This window comes from Ammospiza caudacuta, chromosome 1, assembly GCF_027887145.1.
Source record: "Ammospiza caudacuta isolate bAmmCau1 chromosome 1, bAmmCau1.pri, whole genome shotgun sequence".
Taxonomy (NCBI): domain Eukaryota; kingdom Metazoa; phylum Chordata; class Aves; order Passeriformes; family Passerellidae; genus Ammospiza; species Ammospiza caudacuta.
The window spans coordinates 69,697,692-69,718,812 of record NC_080593.1 but is presented as its reverse complement, the minus strand read 5'-3'; the positions used below and the strand labels follow the sequence as shown (position 1 = coordinate 69,718,812).

Below are 21,121 nucleotides of genomic sequence, written 5' to 3'. Positions count from 1 at the left end.
TCTGTCCTGTCTGTTCTTCCTAATACCCCATACCCTGGTGCTTTTGCGGCACTCCGGAGTCTGGGGGCTGCCCATTCCCGGCGCCCCGAGCAGGGCCTGGGCCCGGGGCCGGGCCAGGCCCGTTGCCGGTCCCGCTGTCGCTCCAGGGCACGGCTCGGCTCCTCCCGAGGCCGCAGTTCCCCGCGCCCCTGCCCCAAGCACGGCCGGGACCCCCCGCCTGGGCGGGGATCCCCGCGTCCGCCACCCCCGGAGCCCTTCCCCGCACCTGTAGCCGTAGCAGCTGAAGCGCTGGCTCTCCCGCAGCAGGGCGCGGTACAGCCGCAGCACCTGGGCACGGCTGGACGCTGCCATGTTGCCGACACCGAGCCGCTCCTCCCGCGGCGAGGCCCCTTTTCCCCGCCCTCCCGCCGCCCGCGCCGGGCGCAGCCGCGGCGGAGCGGAGCCGCAGGGCCGGCGGTGAGTGGCGGAGCGGGGCGGCAGCGGCCGCGGCTCGGCCCGGGCCCAGCGCAAGGCGCGGGCGGGGCGGGGAGGGGCGGGGAAGAGCGGCTCTCCGGCCACGGCAGCCCCGGCGGCGGTGGGCTCGGGGAACTCGGAGTCGGTTCCCGGGTCCCGCCGGATCGGGCCTGCCCGGATGGCAAGGCGCGACTGCCGCGGGGTGCCTGTAGGGCTCGGCCGTGCGGCTGTGGAGGGCCCGGGGGCGGGGAGGGAAGGCCCGAGCGACGGGAAAGCGAAAGCGGCGTTCAGATGCCGTGCTCGGCGGGGACAGCAGCGCCCTGTGCGCACACCGTGCTTGGTTGGTGTGCCCCGCCGGGAGGTGGAGGCTGCCGGGGGTAGAGCGATATCGGGGCTGGAAAGAAGCAACAAGTGATGCGTGCAGGGAGTTGCCTCGGAATCGCTGTATGCATTTGCAGTCAGAGTTCATGTACTGGAGAGGATCGAACAGAGGCCACGAAGATAATTTGGAGTCCAGAGCATGTGTCTTCATGAGGAGAGACTGCGGGTGCTGGGCCTATTCAGTCTGGAGAACAGAGGACTGAGAAGGGATCTCATTAATGTGTATAAGTATATGAAAGGTGGATTACAAGAGAGTGATGCTAGGCTCTTCAGTGAGGCCCAGCCAAAGGATGAGAAGCAATGGCCATAAACTACAACCCGAAAGTTTCACATCAGTGTGAGAAACAGCTTTACATTAAGGATGGCAGAACAGTGAAACATGCTGTGCTGGAAGCTTGTGGAGTCCCACTCTCTGGAGACATTGAAAACCCACCTAGATGCATTTCTTTGTCCCCTGCTCAAGGTGACACTGCCTTGTCAGGGGAGTTGTACTACATGATCTTCACAGGTCCCTTCCAACCCCAACATTCTGTGATTCTCTGAAATCACCACAGGCAATTGCAGATGTACATCTGTGCTAGTGTACCAGGGCCTGTTGTGTTACAGTGATGTTTGAGTTGTTCCTCTCTCAATACCTATTTTAAAGATGAATTCTCTTATTTAAACCACACATCAAGCATCCTCCTTTGCTGTAAGTTTTGCTGCTGCAGAATAAACTTAACTTTGTAACTTGCAGGTATTATGCCACAGCTGTATTTAATACTGATTTTTGAATTTTATCAGCAATTTATTGTCATAGAATCATCAAGGTTGGAAGAGACCTTTAGTCTCCAGTCCAGCTGTCCACCCTGCACTGCTACTGTAACCCCTAAACCACCTCACCAGCGGCACATCCAGGAGTCTCTTGCACGCCTCCAGGGATGGTAACTCCACCATCTCCCTGAGTAACCTATTCCAATGCTTGACCACCCTAACAATGTACTTTTTCCCCTGATATCTAATCTGTATCTCCTCTGTCTCAGTTCAAGGCCCTTTCCTCTGGTCCTCTCACTGCAGGCACAGCAGAAGTCCCCACTTCACTAGAACCTCCTTTCAGGTTTCATGATAGGGTTCCTACTTCCTTCACAGTTTGTTATTTGTATAGTAGGTGTTTAAAACAACTATCATGTAGATTCTATATGTCTCTGGCAAAAGTGCTTCAATTGCTGCTTCTAATTTAACTCATGTTTTATTGCATATACATTTGAGTATTATTGTCAGTTGTACATCTGATGCAATTTACAGTTTGTTGCAAAGAACTAAAATAGTTCTGTACTTTTGGATGTGATTAGTATAGACACATGAATTTATTTCAAATTTATCTTTATGGGTAAGCTGTGTTTTAGCAGCCCTTTTAGGCTTCTGGAAACTGAGATTTTCTGTATGTAGAAAATTTTCTGGGTATTCTCTTTATCAAAACCCAAACTAGAAATGTTGCAGGAAATGTAGAAAAACATATGCAGATGTAGTACTGGGATAAGCGTCATGCTTCTGAAGTAACTTCCCCTGTAAGTTACAAACCAGTGTGTTTTGGGTTAGGTGTTGGCATTCAGGACACCCACATGGAGAAATACAAAGCAAGCATGCCCTTCATTTGCCAGTGGGACCAACCAAATTCTCTTTGTGGCCCAAGCCATGTTGTTAAAGCAGATTGCCAGAAGCAGAACCCATCTGGGGTGCTGGTGCTCCCCATCTTTGCAGCTGTTGGTGGCTCGCCAGCACCAGCCATAATGCATGTTATAGCAGAACTCTGGCTTTGTGTGTAAGATTTACCATCTCTGAAAGCAGCAGGGGCCACCCTGCCCTTTGTTATGAGGGTGGGCTTCAGACAGCTTAGAACGATATGGGTCTGTCAGGTACAGAGCCAAACTGAGGTTGGAGAGTTTAGCAAAGTTACCAAAGTGATACCATTCTGTGGATGAGTGTGGCAGTTGTTCCATCTAATTTTACAACAGCCCTTAGGTATTGTTGGAAATGAAGTTTTCATGGTACAATCCTCTGCTCTAAAAGATGAGGGAGTAATTGGGATGAAAGCATTCAGCAAATTTTGTTTACAAGAACAGTATTAATTTAATATTTGAAAAGTAATTAAAAAGTATTTTTAGATAGCCTCAGATGATAATCCTGTTCCTGAAACTCCCTGACAGTTTTTATGAGTTTTGTTTCTTTAATTTGTTTTTTTCTTTTTTTTAAGATAACCATGTTTTTCTCTTCAGAAAGCATAGAAATGTCCTATGTTTAGAATAAGCAGTAAGCTCGTGCAGTGCATGATCAAATGCGAAGTAAATTTATCAAAGGAGAAAAGTCTTTCCTCTTGGCTCCTTTTTCTAGTTTAACCTTTAATACACTCAGGGAGGGAAGATTAATTTTTGTCAGAAAGGAGTCATCTTTGTGCAGTTGGTTTGGCACTGTTAAGTGGAAAAATTAATTCCTTTTGTTTTTGCATTTGTTGTTGTGTTTTCTTGGAAGCGATGGGTTATGGTACCTGCAGAAGTTGTGTCATTCTGCAGGAAGTGGACACTGCTGTGGCTGGGATACAGGTGGTTCTGCTGGCCTTTGTTTACGGTACCACTGCACATTCAAAGCACAGACACAGCCCAAATGACCACTGTGTGTCCAGTGGCACTGGGGCCTGTGTATGGGGAAGCAGCAGTAACCACTTCATGAACTGCCTCCTCATTCCTGAGGGGAAAACTGCACCTGGATTTAGGGTTGGTGGTGTTCATTTGTACAAAAGTCTTTGCTTTCAGCCTTTGGTCTGGGAAGGAAGGTGGCATGTGCCTTGCCTTTCTGCATCTCTTGGGATAAATAAGCACTTTGAGAGGATATAATGCTATCAGTACCTAGAATATTTCAGTGTGTACTTGCTAAAAGAGGAGAGGGAAAGGAATTTGGATGAAGTACCTGTAGGGGCTGTGGACTGGAGTGGAAAGAAAGAGCTGTTCTACTCTCTAGGACATATTCAATATCTTGTCATCTGTTGCTGAATTGTTCCTTGTGGTGCGTTATTTCAGCTTCATGACATGGCACTGAACACTTTCAGTGCTTTCCTGGTATGCTGCTGTTGGTTCTCATTATTTTTCTTTGGGGATCAGAACAATAATTGATTGTTGTGATATTATAATCACTTTTAGTAATTGTTTTCTAGGTTGTGAAAATATGCTAATTTTTCCATGCTGCAGAGGTGTGGTGTCTCCTTTCCTTGTCTTAGTTATTGGTTGATAGGGTTGTGCACAGTGAGATCCTACACAGTGTAGAATAGGATCTTTAAAAGAAGGATTATAAATCACAAGAAGTTTGGGATTTCAGTGACAAATGTAACAAAATGTAATTTAACTGTTCTGTGGGGTGAATTAAAATTTCCACAGTATCACCAGGAGGCCTTGACTGACTCTGGTATTTTAAAAAAATTGTATTTAGTTGGTTGCCCTGTAGAAAAGAACATTTTTATTTAGGAGGAGAAACTTCCATATTTCAAATGCAGCTATACTCCTAAATTCTTTGTGCATTTAAAAAAATTCTGCCGGGAAGCTCAGAGGGAAGAAAATAATGGTGACAAAACCCTCAGACAGCTTTTTGTGAGTTACCCCATCTCTTTCCAAACTGAATTGCAGAATGTTGTGTACTGTTTAAATTAAGATTGTAAGAGCAGCAATAATAGGAAAAGCAAAACACAACCAGTAGTGCATTTCCTGTTGTAATACTTGGTCTTCTAAGGGAACACCTGTTTTAGCACTGATGCTGCAGGCATCAGACTAAAATAAACACTGAATTTTGTTTTCCTTTTTGGCCACAGTTTTGACTTTCTAATTTCCTGTGGCTTAAGTCCTCCAGAGGACTTCATGGGCATTGTGTTACCTGACAATTAAGGAGCTGGACAGTTCAGCAGTCACAGGATAACTTCTGGATTAATGAAAGGCAGTGTTTTGCACCATATGGATTTTGAAAGATGTTCTTAGTGGGCATATGTTGGTAAAATCCTTTGAAATGCTTGAAATAAAAATACTATAGAAGTCCAGAATTAAAAGGATAATTTTGTGTTATAGGCAAAAGAATAACTAATAGGGGATTAAAATTACCAGCAATGCTTAAATAGCTCAACATGTAATAGTTGCCTCAAATGCAAATGAAACTTCTAAACACTTCTAATCTTAATGCTGATGAAGACAAGAACTCAAGAAAAAATGAACATATTTTTCCTGTGTGTTTTTTTGTTATACTGAAATCTTGCTCAGAAACCTAATCATGAGAAGCATAATGAGGACAAGATTAATGAAGTGTTCTCATCCATGACTTCATAAATTCAGAAATGCTTTCTTTGCTGTGGTTTCCAGTATTTTATCAAATTTAGCCTTAAATAATTTCTCTGTCTGTGAGAAAATATATTCTACTTTATATTGTATTGCTGTTAAGAAATGTTTTCTGATGCTCATCCTATGCCACCCTCTTGCCTGAGTTCATCCCAGTTTTTCATTTATGCCCCTTTAGAGTCACACTGTGTAATCCTTCTCCCTCCTCTGTGATTTACACTATCATCATATTTCTCAGTAGCTGTCAGCCAGCCAGGCTAAATGATGTAGTTATTTTGATATTTTTTTCTGCCCTCTTTCAGAGGATATTGAAAATTTTAGCTTAGGAAGCAAACTTAGAAGTAAAACAAGGACTGATATTTTGTTTAAGAATAATTGAGATTCTCTTTGTAGCTGCTCCTGTATATTTTTTGCTGACTTGGGATTTCCAGTTTGGCAGGTTGGCCTTTCTTGTCAGATGACACTAAAGGGTAGCTCCACTCAAGGACTACTGCTTAAGTCCTCCATGAAAATCAGCTTCAAGTAGTCGTTTTCTTATAAATAATTATTGTGTGATTATTTGTTGGAAACAATTCCTAGATCAAAGTATCAGTAGGTGTAGAAGTATCATGTTGCTATGAGGTAGTTCGGTCTGATGTAAGAAAATGTGTTATCCAAGGACATTTCTTTCTTTCAGTGAAAGGAAAATTAAGCAAAATTGTTGTTTAGAGTGGATGGGTAAATCATCAAGGATTGAGTGGATTTTAAGTAGGCAATCTGTTTAGTTTTCTGACTGGGATGAGGGGAGGGGGGAATATGATTTTCCACTTGCAACACATTTTCATTTTATATAGTGCTGTGCATCCATATGTGACTTTTTATTCTAGTAGCTTGGACTTTTGATCCAGGAAAAAAATCAATATTTTGAATAGGAAGCTGAAGCAGATTGTTTCCAGAGATGAAAGAAGACTATGAAGCAGTGCTTTAATTGAAATGAGGAAAACAACATAGCCATATTAGGGATTGTAGAAGTCGTAGAGTTTAAGATACTTACTTTTGCATGATCCTTGACATTTTTGATCTTTCATCTTGTGTCACTATTGGTTTTATGCCCTCAGAGCTCTGACAATGAGTGACAGTGCATTAGAGACGTGTTCCTGTATATACCATGCTTCTGATGGATTTGTGAGATCAGCTGAATTGTCAATATTTCCTTACATGCCTTCACAGTTCTAGATAGAATTCTCATTTTATTTCTGCTTCTGTTTTTTATATCTGGGGTGACTCTGTCAAAATTTTTCTTTCAGCCTGAGAAGGAGCAAAGTACTGACTAAAGCTAGCAGGCAAAAGAAGCAGAGCTGAAGAAAGATTATCTCTGCTTGCAGGTAAATAAGTAAAAATAAATTTCAATTTCTGAATCTTTGACACCAGCACTACCAGCCTGTTTAGTTAGTAACAAGTTTTCAGTCTCTCTCCATTTTAATGAATAATTAAATTTTATATTATTTAGTAATTTAAAAAAGGCTTTCTTCATCTTCACCAACTGCTAGGGACATGTATGATAGCTATATAAATTTGCTTTCCATATAGAATTCATGCATTCTCTTACTCCTTATACAAAGAAAATTACAAGACTTGAGACATAAAGATAGGTGTGTAACAATAATGAGAGAGAGATAAAGAGGTAGAAGTAATAATCTTCTGAAGAAGAAATTCAGAATTTATCATCTTTATATTGGAGTATGTCCAAATCCTTGAATATAATCCCTTTGAAATCTGCCTAACTACCTAGGCAATAAGTTGCTGTTCAGGGTGAGAAGAGGTGGCAAATCTCATTTTACAGGCCAGTTACAATTGATGTGGGGTGGGATGGGATAGGATAGGATTGGATGTGGGATGGGATGCTCTGGTGAATGGAGAATGATCTCAGGGGTCTATGGAGAGCAATAGTTAGGACTTTACAAACCCCACCATTATCTTCCAGTCTCTTGCCTACATGACCCCATGGCAGCATCAGTGAAAGGCAGTGTCTGCCAGTGGCTCCTAATAAGGTTTGTGTCCTCCCTCCAATGAGTGGGAAGAGTGGGAATGAGTGGGGATGCAGACCTATGAAGTGGAGCTGCCAACTTTCCTATAGGAATGGGTGTACATTCTGCTGAAAGGTGGGAAAGAGGAATGGGGGAAGAAATAGTTTGAAATACTATTCTGGGAACATTTGTGAGAGTTCATCTGTCTGGAGACTTGAATTAAGTATCTCCTTGTTCTACAATTTCTGTGATTAACTTTTTCAGATATATTTTGTAGCCTAGTATTAGTTTAGACCAAGGTCAGGTTATGGGGATTTTTGGTGTTGCTGCTGTTGTTTCATTTTGTTTGCATGTTGGTTTTAACCTGGTGGTACACATGCTTTGTTTCCTTTAATTAATGTTTATGCACTTGATTTTAATTATTGTTTAACTTGTTCCTTTTTTGGAAATGGCTCCTGGTGAAGTAGATGTGCTGTGTCTAAAATGGAGAAAACAGATAAAGAGAGCCAATTATCAGGTCCTCACACAGATTTAATAGTACTTTTTTTGTGTGTGTGTATGTAGAATTTCAAAATTGATTTGACTTTCAAGAAAGTTTTCAAGACCTTGACTGAGAGTGTTCTTACTTTTGAGAGAATTTGCATAATTTTTTAAATTGCTTTCTTACTTATTTTGACTATGAACACAGCTTTTTTTAAACATTTTTTTTAACTTTTATTTTATTATACTAATTAGTTACAGTGTGAAAATTGCATAGTGCATTACACCAGCTCTTCCTATGGGAAGGCAGTATTGTAAAACGGACAGATATGGCATTATATGTGTAAAATTATCACATATTGAAGAGGTAATTAAATATTGGCTCTGTATAGGTTTGTTGAACTTAGAATAGCTGCTTGCTTTTTATGTTGGCACGCTAACTTTGTACAGTTTTATAAAAGAATGTTGTCTAAACATATAGACGTGGCTTGAAAGAGATTAACTTTTTCTGTTTCCCTTCTGTCCCTCTTCCTCCCTGCACAGATTGTGGTTCTTGTTCCACCCTCCACTTCCACTTGCAATGTATCTTATTTTATACTGCCATTGTATCACTGTTCTGTTGTGGTAGGTTATATTCTTAATATAGTATTCATTCTACAGACAGAAACTCTGCTGGATAGACTTGAACTAAGTATGTGGGAGCACCATGTTTATTCTAGTTACTTTGTCAGACTTCCCGAGTTGTTATTGAAAGGATTAATTTTTAAATAAAGTAAATTTAAGCAATACTGCAGATTCTACCAAATCCTAATACCTCCTGGTATTAGGAGTTCATTTGACCCCAGTGTCCCCTGGGGTTCCAGTCCTGACCCTGAGTGGCAAACACTGCTGGGCCTGTGTGGAACACAATCTTTCAGCATGTGGCAAATTGCAACTCTACAGATGGTTTTAAAGAAAACAAACCAAAACAATTATTATGTTTTAAATTTGATTCTCTCAGTATGTAACAGATGTGGCATTAACTGAAGATTGTTTTGTCATATGTGACCTTGAGCTATAATAACATCTTACTCTCATTAATAATAAAAACTTGATTCTTTCATGTTGTTATTTTCTTTACTTCCCTGACTTTCATATCTTCTTTCACCTAGTCAATGTGTATGTCTTGGCTCAGAATGCAGAATGAGGGGATGTTGTCTTTGGTATCTAAAGACTGGATGTAGAAATACTTATGTGAATAGTCTTAAATATAAATATATAAATTATATAAATATAAATAAATACATAAACTTATATACATACATATATATACATATACACACCTGTACCATAGTCTGAGATGTGCATTCTGAGTTCTGTCTTAAGTTTTCTTTCACTGAGGCTTGTTCTGAGGGGGAAGTGTGGCTTGCAAATTTCTGGTGTCACAGAAGGGTTCTCTGATATAATTAAAATGTGTGGCTTTCTCAAAGCTTTTCATACAAAGATTTTAGTTTGTTCTTTGAGCTGGGCTTTGTCTAGAGTAAGTATATCAACATTAGCAAGCCTTACAGAGATGTTCCCCAGGAAGATTACAGACGTTAAAACATTAAGCTGCTTGGGAGCCCATTATCCTAGGGAGCTGTGAGCCATGGACTCAAGTGTTTCCTATTTTCTAGCTTTAATGACAAGGAAAGAAGTTAGCAACACTAGTCTTGTTCATTTTAATGTGATACTTTAAAGCCTTTTTTAAAATCTGGTAGTAGCAGGACTGCATGAAGACACTATTGGAATCTGTTTTAAGTCATGCTTGCCTTGCTTTGCTTGCTACAGAATATTTTGGAACTAGTTCTTCTTTTACAAGTTATTGGAGATGTCAGCACCTCTGAAATGCTGTAAAGGCAGTCATGTCCAGATGTAATCAAATACAGTGTTACGAGGGAGGTTTGCCTGAATACATATGAATCAATCCCGACTCTAAAATTTTAACAAAACCATAGTACAGCTGTATCAGGAAATTGTAGCAAGATTGAGCAAATGCATTTTAAAATTTGACTTATATTTATTTGAATAGGCAGAACTTTAAATTGAGGGGACTTATATTTATCATGAATATTTATCAGCAGTATTGTTTATAATTCAGTGTCAGTTGTTGCAGTTGAAGAATTTGTAAGGAAAATACTACTTTTTTACTCTTAGGCTTTAAACATAGTTAATACATTTATTTAGCTGTAGTTACAGAAGGTGTTTCATAATATAAGTAGAATTTTTGCAAATCAGGTTTTCTGTCTTTTTGTAACCCGTATACATTCATAACTGTAGAATATGCAAGGTGAAGTTTTTAAGCTGGTTGATGGAGGTTGGCTAGGTGGTTAATTCTTGAGTGTCTTCTTGGGTACACTTGTGCTTAAAAGAGTCTTAAAATAAGACTTCCTTAAAGTCTTAAAGCTTGTCCTTAAAATAAGTCTTTCATCTTGCAGCTCAGTAGTGTATTGGAAGACTGAGGAGGCAGTACACAGGCTTGATAGTCATGTGGAATTTAGAAGGGGTACATTATCCATTCACCTGTGGTAAATTTTAGTGCTGGAATCAAGGAAATAACAGCAAAGTAGTTAAAAAATAAATATGTAAATAGAGTAAATAAGTTTGCTAAGGAGACCAGGTCAAAGGAAGGCAAACTGAAAATGTTTAGCAGTGCAATCTTACTTCATTTTTGTTTTACCTTCTGAAATTTGTTTTGCTGTGAGACCAGCTGTATTGAGACAGATACTGTGATTGTGTGAGACTTGCTGGCAGAGCTGCCTGTATTGTTTTCAAATTTTGCTGTTCATGGAGTCCAGCATTTTTTGTAGGTTAAATGGGTTGGAATGAACTGTGTCATTTAGAAACTGATGTGTGGTGAGTTGTTTTGGTTTTTTTTCCTTTTACAACATGCAAGTCAATACTGCACCCTGTGTAGGCTAGCTGCTTTTCCCTATACTTTTTTATTTCTGTTTTTCATGCTTTACTCATGTTTGCAGCCCATGTGATTTGGGATCAAATGCAAATGATGATACAAAGTTTCTAAATAAATTTAGTTTGTTGTAACATAGCAAATTTTTTAAATTCTAGCATAAAACTTTGGGTTAATAGTTCTTGAGAGATGAGGGGGTCTTCTGCTTCTAGACCACTGTAACAGTTAGGGAACACAACCGCCTAGATCACTAATACATAAGTGGGAGAATAAAAAAAAAAAATCTGGTTGTTGATTTCTGTTTCAGTCAATAGAAAAGAGCTTCAGTGTACAAAAACAGTAAAAGTTTTCACGTTATGAAAGAAAAGGTGTTGCAGCAAATAGAATTTATTTCTTAGTAGGTCCCATTTAACGTTTCAAAGACAGTGGGCTCTTATTAAGGAGAATGAGCTGATAGCAGTGTTTTAAAGTGTAAGTATCTCTTTTTCTTTGAAGAGCAGTATTAGCATGTGGGTAAATTTATAGGACTCCGTTTTTACTCGTTGTATCTTAAACTGTAAGTCTGTTGTCCTGTAACTGTGCCATACTCAGGCAAGGGCTGAGTTTAAGGACCATTTCTTACATGTCTGGACCCAGTAAAAGCCCTGCTAACTTTGGTTTTAATTGGATGCCTAAAAGTGGCTGTGCAGAAAGCTTCCCTGTCGAAGAGAAACAGGAGAAAGATGGTAAGGATTTCAGTCATCATTTTCTGACATCCCTCTCTTTACATCTCTTCCATCTTACACAGTGGTTGAGAGAGGGGGAAGTGTCCTGGGAGATCATTTCACATTCTGATTCAGGATTTTAGGACTCCATGAGAGATGATTTCACCTTGCATGGGAATAAAATCCTGCATCTCTGACTCCCTGCTCATGAAGTTCCCAGTGGCACAGCAGAGTTGTCCAGGGCTTCTGAGTAGGTACAGTGAAGGACACCTGAATTGGGGCAATAGAAATTGTAGTAGCACCAGTCCCTTCCCATTGTTATTAGTGTGTTTCTCCAACATGAAGTAGAAGGAGCTGATGATTAACAAAAAAGCTTTTTCCAACAGGAAATGCTTGAAATCTGTCTCAGAAAACAAAAGATGTGAGGTGGACAACTAGGCAGTGCTGCACAGATAAATGTTATTGGAACTATGTCAAAACACCATTTTTCATTTAAGCTTATATCCCTGTACTGCAAAACCTATATAGATGGAATGTGAAGTTTCAGGCATAGATACTATTCTTCCTGTTGAAAGCTGACAACTTCAGTTTTCATTTAATGGACTGTTCATTCTTGAACAGGAAAGATTATTTTTTAAAATTTAATTTCCTGTGTGATACTCATTGCATTTGAGACATCATGCAGTGTCTATTAAAAGTGATGCATATATTAAATTGCCAAATAAAGATTTTAGAGCAACTCCTGCCCAGCTCTGTTCTAAAGAAATGAGAGCCTTTAGGCTGATCTGAAAGGACATTTGCTGAAACCATGGCTACAAAGCACGTGGAGAGCACTGGGAGATGAGTTTTGAGATGATAAAATTAAATTATCATTTTTAATACAAATATTTAGTGAAAAAGAGAATGTGAAAAAACATTGTTAATAAGAATTGAAGCAAAGGCTATTCAGATAGGTTTCATAAATGTTATGTCCAGTTTACTGAAGTTGTTTGTTGGTTGTGACATCGCACACATCGTAACTAGAAATAGATATTTGATCTGAGCACTGATTTTTTTTTCTTTAGATGACATTAATTTGTCTTTCTGTTAATCTTTGAAAGCCTTATAAATTTAGTGCCCTATTTCTAGTACATTGGACTAACATTTTACATGCTCAGGTATGGCAAGGTATTGTTGCAGGGGTAAGCAGCGGGACACATAAATAAATTTATAATGAAGGAGTATGTGTATGAAAGAGACAGTTGAAATCTTTTAAAGCTATTCATGTAACAGTAATATTAGTAGTCAGTTTTCCTTCCAAACCAGGAGTAGCCTCTAATCCACCTTCATGGAAAAGAATATTTAATTTTATGTAATGTAGTCAACTGTCAAATAATTAATTTAAAATTCCGATCTGAGGGGAAATACAAAATCACAAAATCTGTAGACTCATATGGAGTCCTCTTCACTTTCACACTGTTGGAGTGCTTTTTGATAAAGAAGAAAGAGGATGGAGTAGCAGCTAGATGTCTGGAACTGATCCACAGTTCATTGAATTAAATTGAAATTTTTTTTCATTAACTTTGATCATCCTTGGATTGAACTGGTATGCATATGATTTAATTAGTAGCAAGCTTGGGAAATGCTGGGATGTTGGCTTTTCTAGTTCCTTACCTACTGAGATGGTAATTACATAAACCAATATATTTGTGTGTTTATGATGTGGCAAGTGCAGAAGTACCCACAATTGACTTTCCTATTGGTGGACCTCCATTTTAAAGACACATTTTATGCTAAACCTCTTTTTCTTCCTTTCTTTCTAATGATAAGATACAATCTGCTCATCTTTCATTCATTACACATAAAACATATCTGTTTCTGTGTCATTGAAAATGTTTGTATTCTGGAAAAAGGAGCAACTTGTAGATTTATGCTATGTCTAATTTTCAAATACATTAATTCCTTCTGTCCCCCAGATGTTATATTTAACAGTAAGGGTTAAAAATGGAGTTTTGATAGGTTCTCTTTGCATCAGAGCAATGACCTTCTCTAATAGCAAATATTTAATTATCCAATAGAGTATATTTTTATCATGGATCACATTGACGGCATCTCTATTAATGCTGTCATTTAATTTTTCTTTTAATTTTGTAAAACAGTGCAGCTTCATGTTGGGATACCTTTACATTTATGCAAGTTTGAGAAGGAACCAGAGAAAACTCCTCTGCTAAGGGCAAGTTTGTAGGCAAAGCTGTTGGACAGTCATAGTTGAGAATGGCTAAATTTCTTATCTGAAGCATTTGAAATGTTTTTACCTTGTGAAAACAGAGTTTTTACCCTTTGAAATCTGTTAGAACCAGATTTCTATCACCTTATTCCTTCCTGTATTGTTTGTTATCAGGTGAGCTGGCCCAGGGCCTTTCCTGGGGCAGCTGGTGAAGTTGAGGTCCTGCTTGGGACAAGAGAGGAGGGGTGATGGGAGCTGGCTGTGGGTGCTGGCACTGGACACAGAGATTCCATGTAGGTGTGTCCTGTTTGCTTTGGCAGACCCTGATGTGAGTCTGAATGATTTACAATCTAAAAGTTTATCAAATCTACCAGGCTTCTTATGGATTAGTAGCATAAATAGGAATGGCTGGTATAGAAATTGAGGGAGAAAGGCTTATAAGCTAAGACCACACTTTCTCAATTTATCAGTTGTGTAACTAGCCATAAATCTGTCACTTTGGTTTGCTTATACTTTTGGTAGTTTGCACCCAGTTTGTAGCACAATAAATACGAATTCTCTAAGGTGTCAGTTACATACCTGTCAATGAAAACTAACCTGAAAAATTAAGTCTGTGACAAAGAATATTAAAAGGAGCCTTGATTATTTATTCTCAAGGGCATTTAAGAGTTACTGAAGCAGCATTAAATACTATACCAACCAGATGCTGAGGTTTTAGATGGTATTTTCCCTACTGCTTTACAGGAAAATGTTTTGTAGCAACTGCAACATAACACAGAACATAGGCAGAACCTTTTGTGGCAGACATTGCCTTCTCAAATAAGCATGACATATTCTTAGGCCATGCTGATGTATTGTTTATCATCTGCAACGATTTTGGAGTGTATTGTGTGTTTTGTGTGCTTGAGGAAGTGATCCAAACAACAGAAAAGGAATTAAGTAGGTGATCCAAGTATATTTATTTGTTTTATATGTTTCTAGCTGCTGTTTGATGAGGTTATATTGCTACTTCTGCCTTTGCAATTGAGAAGGGATGTTGGTAAGCCAGTGTTTTTTCTCATTTGCCTTTGTTTCACTACAAAATTATTAACTCCTTTTAGAAGGGGAGTGATATTTTAAGGTACAAATCTGAGAAACAGGCGAATAAAATATATACACAGTCTACTTTTTTGGTGTCAGACAGAATTAAAAGTAGAAAAATACTGTTTAATGTATTACTGAATGTATTGTGAAGCAAGATATCCTATCTTGCTTGTTATATATTTTGAGACAGCATAGTTAAAAAATCAAGTTATTATTATACAAGTTGGGAAAACTTTTCTTACTCTGTCACAAGCCTTCTGTTTGTTGACTGCCACAAGAATTTCTAGGATACAATTGAAAAACAGTTGTCTGACCTCTACTGATTAGGAGTTGGGATTTGTTTTCTTATGCTTGAATATGTCAGTTCATCAACTTCTCTGGCTCTGAAATAGCTTATTGTTTCTGTGTGTTTTTCTGTGTGTATTGTTTTCTGTGTGCTTCTACTGTTTCAGAAAAACCAGTCATCTTTGCTGTCATACCTCCCAACACTTTTGAAAAAGCAAACCCTTGAAAAGCAATGACTCTGTCTTCTGCCCAGGATATCCTGCGCCTGTATTGAAATGTGCAGTTTGTGTTGCACAGCCCCCCTGTGCACGTATGGTTTGACTCCACAGTCTCTCCAGCAATCCCTGCTCATCTATAGTGAAATGCAGTGGCAGCTTGTTTCAGATTTCTGGTTGTTAATCAATGTGTTCACACTTAAATGTGTTGCAGCCTGGTGAAAGCAGGGACTATCCTGGATGAATGATATGAGAGAAGTGAAGTGGATGTATGTAAGTGTCATCTGCCCCCAAAGTGGCAGATTGCTTTAGCAATGACCTTTATCAGTGAGAATAGACTAAAGTTGTATCATTTTTGAGAATCAGAGTGCTACTTCCACTTAAGCTGTTGCTGGGTGTGATGTTTTGCCATCACTTTTTGAAGACACTGTTAGCTTGAGTTTAATACTTTTGTAAAAAATTTCAGGTTTTAAGCATAAAGGCCTAAGGAAATTATGTCTCCAAGATGGTATTTGTGCATCTGTTGTCAGCCCTCTTTTTTCCGCTTCAGTTAAATTTCACACAGAATGTCTGGGTCACCAGAGACAGCAAGGTACAGGTGGTGTTTGAGAATAAAGGGCTTTATGAAGAAGATAAACCCTATAAACTCCATAGGCAAAAGAGAGGTAGCAGGATGAATTTGTCCCTTACCACTGAATCTGCAAACTAACTTTGCTTCCAAACACAGAGGAAACAGACTTTTGCTAGTTCTGCTGCTTGCAAAGGAAAGCTTACTGTAAACCTGAGAATGAATTATGTTCTGTTGGCTGACACATTTTACAGAAGAGGAAAATAGGATAGTGCTGTCTGAAATATTTTAAAAGAACTGAGAATGGATGCTTTAAGAGAAAACATTGCATATGTTGTCTTTTAGAAGAATAGTGTGTTTGCAGGAGAGAGCTTGAGACAAATGATGCTGTTTTTCACAGTCTCTGAGATGATTAGCAAATATTGGAACATAATAGAAGTTATCATCAACTGTAAATGTTAGATTGCTGCAGAGGGAGGAAGCTGCTTAGACAATAAACCTTACAGTAGCACATCTACTTCTTTAAAGCTGTCAGCATGTTGCCATCATCTGGAAAAGTATACACAATAGCTCTTTATAAACCTATCAACTTTTCTGTGTTAATTAACATCTCAATTTGTGATATATGGCATCTGAAATGAATTAAAGTTAAAAATCTCCTGATTTTGTGGTATAACACCCACCTTTCCACAACTAAATTCTGAATTACAAATATTCTACATGTTTGGAATGAAAATTCATAACTGTGAAAAATAATTTTAAAAAAGAGCTCAAATTCAGTTAGTATTTCACTTTTGTAGTGTTGGTAGCCAGATGCAAAAAGAAAAGGAAAGGTAGGACCTTTACAGTGCATCATGTACTACAGGTCAGGTGTAGACAAAGTAGATAGAAGTAAATAGTAAGTGCAGTTTCTGAAACTTGAGGAGTAGATATGTAAGTGTGAGATTTCTTTTTGTGTGACTTGTGAACCTTTAATATTTCCCAAGTTTTGCACATACAGTATCTGCTCATTTTCCCTTTTTGAAAACATCATTTAGGCATACTCTAGGTTAGCTTTTGTGTATTAGCAAGCAGATGCTTTGTGTGGATCTCTCTGTATGAAGAAATCATGGTAGGGAGAGCACTAAATCCAAATGACCATAATTAGGTTGCCCAGAGAAGTTGTTGAAGCTCTTGCTGGAGACTTTCAAATCCAAGTAGGGAAAGTCCCTCTGAGTGACCTTCTTTGGACAGGGTTTTGAACCAGGCCACCTCCAGTGGTCTCTTTGAACTGAAATTATTTTGTGATCCTGTGGTTCTGTGAAGTACAGAAGTAAAGCCTGTATTAATTTCTAAAGGAGATTGGTCCAGGGGTTATCTTCAAAACTCATCCCTAAGCTTAGTTCTGGGACCATCCCTCTCTTATTGTCATTAGACTTTACTTTCCTTGTGGGCAGTTTTGCTGCTTAGTGCACTGTATTTGCCATGAGAAGTTAGAAAATGGGAGATAGATAGACCTTCACCATAACTGGTGCTTTAATTCTCTGCAGGACTTGTAACTGAGATTTTAGTCAAGGTTGCATGTTATGAGTCTTTGATGGGGAAGAGAATCCTAGTTGTTAAATCACTGAGTTCTTTGTATCAGGATCATACTGTCCTGCAGCTCATACTTCTTTCTGAAATGACTAAGTTGGAATTTCTGAACCAAAAGAGGGGGCTTATGCATCCTGAAAGCAAGGTTCAGCATAAACTCTTTTTCTGGTAGAGTTCATTTGTTCAGCCCTGCAATTTTGCGAAAAATTTCTTTTCTCCAATCTTTCATTAGTACTATAAAGCTCCTCCTTTGTGGTAACTGTGACCAGCAAGAGGTGAGCAGTAGTTAATTACCCAGTTTGAGAATTGGTTGTCTGCTTTTCCCATTCCAGGGGAAATTACTGCAATTCCAAAACACAGTGGAGAAATGCAGTTCTTGCTGTATTTTCTGTATGTGTCAAAGATTTTTTGAGCTGTGGAGATATTCCAATATATGCTTCAACAATTAGTAGAGTGGGCCATCTGATGCAAATTTGATTGCTCAAGCATTGCAGTACATGGAAAATACTCTATGCAATTTGAAGTGGTTTGACAGAATAGGATATGGTTTTTTGCAGTCCACATTCCCCATGTGCACACCTGCAGAAAACACACAAACACATGGCCTCCCCACCCCACCGCTGCAGCCAAACCATCTGCCTTTTGGAGTTCCTGCCTCAGGTGTGCATGGTCAAGCCAGAATCTGCACTTAAGTGACCTTATTCTGTTCCTGAAAGTATTCAAAGTACTTTGATTTTAAAAAGAATGCTCGTGATTTCATATAAAATTGTTTTCCATTCCTTGAAACATGAGGTGCTGTATAAAAAATAAAAGAAAAGGCTAGTAGAGTTTTTTTGAGGCAAAGCATATGTAGGTAATATATTTACATTGTGAAACTATGTCTTACTATATACATCACTCTTAAAATATAGTATCACTAGAATCAAAGATATGCACCTGTCAAAGCATACCCATTCAGAGCATCACTGATGATACTATATAAAAATGTCATCATCAGATGTGAATACAGAATTTTTAGCAAACTGGGGTTGTGCTTCCTACTGATGGTTGCTATTAGAGGTTCCCTTCTGATGACACATCTAGCACCTTGTGATATTTACAGTCTGTGATTTGCATTTGGAACTAAACTTTTACCCTCACAGCAAGACAGACCATAAACAGAGTGAGATGTGAAGCAGCATTTCTGTAGAAAGTTTTTTGTAGAAATTCTTGAGAGTTCTCTGGTGATCCCAAAATAAATTCCTAGATACGAATATACCACAGCCTGGGGGATGAATGTGCACCAGGCACTGATGACTGCTGTGTAACGCAAGTAGCCTTTTGTCTTACAGTCATCATAATCCCTTCTTATATAAGATAATAAATAAACATAAGTACTTTTTAAAAGCTGATTTTTGAGTATTCAGGGCTAAAGGGTCTTGGCTGACCAAGGGTCTGCTGCTTCTTGCAACAAGAGAGCTCTTTGCCATTGCTTAGCAGTAACAGAATATCTGACAAGTGGCATGAAAAACCTGAAAACCTCCTTTTATTGGCTACTCTAGGTGCTGCAGAAAAAGATGGTTTGGGGTTCTCTTTATGACTTCACTTTCTTTTTAGTAGTTGCAAGAAAAAAATGCTCTATTTATTATGTCAATGAAACGCTGAGTGCTCCAAGATGAGATTACCTCAAGAGAGGAATGCACAACCTTTACTACAACAAACAGCTTTACCCAGATGACTTATGTGCTGAAAATAATTAAGGATGTCTAGGTAGCTGAAAACTCTCATCTACTGTGCACCAAGAGCATCTGGTTAGGTTTGTGCATTTGTTTGCTTTGCTCACAGAAGTTTCTTGATTTTCCAAGCCTGCCAGGAAAACCAGCAGGATTATTTAAGCATAACTCCTCCTAGCATACTACAATAAGACCAAATAATTAGATTCACACCCTTAGAGTAGATACACAACTCAAAAGCAAAACCAAACACCCTTGATTCAGTTGACACAAGTTGATTTCTGGTGTAATATGGGAGAGAACAGTCAGTCTGTTTCACCTGTCTGACAACAGGCTGGTTGGATTTTGCCAGCATTACGACTGATGTCCTAGAAAAACTCTGATGTTCCTGACTTAGAGTGAGAACTGAAGTAACCTGATGCCAGCATCAGCAAAGATTTAATGCATTTAATTTTTCTTCCAGTGTGGCTTAAATAATTCCACTTCATTGTTCCATGTCCTTTGGAAGGAATTTTTTTTAAGCAGGTAGATATCATACTTTTAGAGCCATTTTTTCCCAACTACCTGTATTTGTCAGTAGAAAGAAGCCAGGATGAATTTATTAAAAAGTTTCGATGGTACATGACAAAACTGGAATTTTATACTTACTGTGTTGTTGATTACCCATTGATTGCTCTGTTTATATGAAATTAAGACCATTTTATAACTACTGGCCCTTTAGGCTCTGATTCAGATATTTAAACTGGAATGCATCCATCTGCTGCTTGTACTTCTATAAATTACAATTTCCAGAAGTGTCATTTTTATGGGTGGGCAAGTTAGCAAGTTTTATTTTTGGTGACCATCAGTCATTCTGGTAACCTGGGTGGAGAGGCAAGGGAAGAAAAACTCTTCTTTTACAATGTAGTAAGCAGATACCAAATAATTCTGAATGTGTTCAAGAAAAAAAGATCAGTTAAATAAAGCTGGAACCATTTAAGGTTCTTTGTGTGATAAAATTCCATGTCGAAGAGGAATCATCATAAAAGATCAAAAGCTGAACCTGCTTCCACTGAGACAAATGGAAATGTTTGTTCCTAGGGAGATTTATGAGCCTAAATTTTACAATCCTGAAATATTTTCAAGTCTGGGTAGAGTAATCCTTAATAACTAGCTGCTTTAAAAAGAAAATTATTAAACTTAGTGGGGTTTAGTTGTGTTTGTTTGTTTGTTTGTTTGTTTGTTTGGGTTTTTTGGTTTTTTTTAGTGCAAGGTTTTAGCAAAGTGAAAGGTTTTCAGAGATTAAAGTGTAGGAATATGTCTGGTTCGGTGATTACAATTTTTCTAAAATATATTTCAGTGTTGGGCATGCTAGGGGCAGGATGCTCTCCTCTGGGAGGAGACCATTATAAAAAGGATATGAAATTATGTCAGTGGAGTGATACCACTTAGAGGTGTGTTTTTTCTTATCACAATGAGAACAGTTCAATGCTTGATAAAATGAGAACATATGTTGTATCTTTAAGGAATTTATTTTTTCCATTCTCAGAGATGTCAGGAGCTGTGGCAGCAGCTGCCTCCATTCATTCCTGTAGCATGGGCAAAATCTCTCTGCCATGGCAATGAACCCTACTCTTGTTGGAACACACATGTTTTAAATATAAGATGCAGTCAACAGAAGGAGGGAATAGAAGGAATCTTTTGCTGCTAACATTGAATGATTAACATTATAAAAGCTTTAAATTTTATCCTGGCTAATTTTTATAACAGAAATGAAACCATAAGGATGTCTGTTTTGCGTTCAAATTTTCAGTGATTCAGGCTTTGCTGCAAGTGTTTCATAAAAATACTTATTTAAAAAACCCAAACCAGCTGTTTTAGTTGGACTAGAAAGGGAATGTCATGTGGAAAATGCTACAGTTAAAATCCTTGAAACTTTGTTATCTTTGGTGGAAGGCTTTGTTTGTTTGGATTTAAACTGAGCCTTCTATTTGGTATTGTATCAAAGAATTCCTGCTCTTATTTCAAAAAAGCGTGGGCCAGTTCACAGGTGAAGAGAATCGTGTTGGTGGGTTTTTATTACTTAACTATGTTCATGCTAAGACAGGGAGTACAAAGCAGCAGAAATAATGTGCATGGTTATACTGTGGTGTTGTCTTTTGTGATTTAGCTGGAAGAGCCAGCTGGTACTTGGTTGAG

At 38.7% G+C, this 21,121-nt stretch overlaps 2 protein-coding genes across 3 annotated transcripts in view; one reads left to right on the top strand and one right to left on the bottom strand.

The window, feature by feature from the left end:
- LYRM4 (LYR motif containing 4) overlaps positions 1–492 on the bottom strand; it is an 85,341-nt gene extending 84,849 nt beyond the window's left edge. Inside the window, exon 1 of the mRNA XM_058804237.1 lies at positions 266–492. Within this exon, the coding sequence (XP_058660220.1) occupies positions 266–351 (86 nt within the window). The 5' untranslated portion in view covers positions 352–492. The remainder of the gene's footprint in view (positions 1–265) is intronic.
- The window catches only part of FARS2 (phenylalanyl-tRNA synthetase 2, mitochondrial), a 228,900-nt gene that overhangs the window by 203 nt on the left and 207,576 nt on the right, over positions 1–21,121 (top strand). Inside the window, exons 1-2 of one of the 2 annotated variants that reach the window (XM_058804226.1) lie at positions 430–456; positions 6,470–6,547. The gene's annotated coding sequence lies outside the window, so the exon portion shown is untranslated. Of the gene's footprint in view, positions 1–429; positions 457–6,469; positions 6,548–21,121 lie in introns of those variants that run through there. The other variant, XM_058804220.1, reaches the window with a different exon arrangement.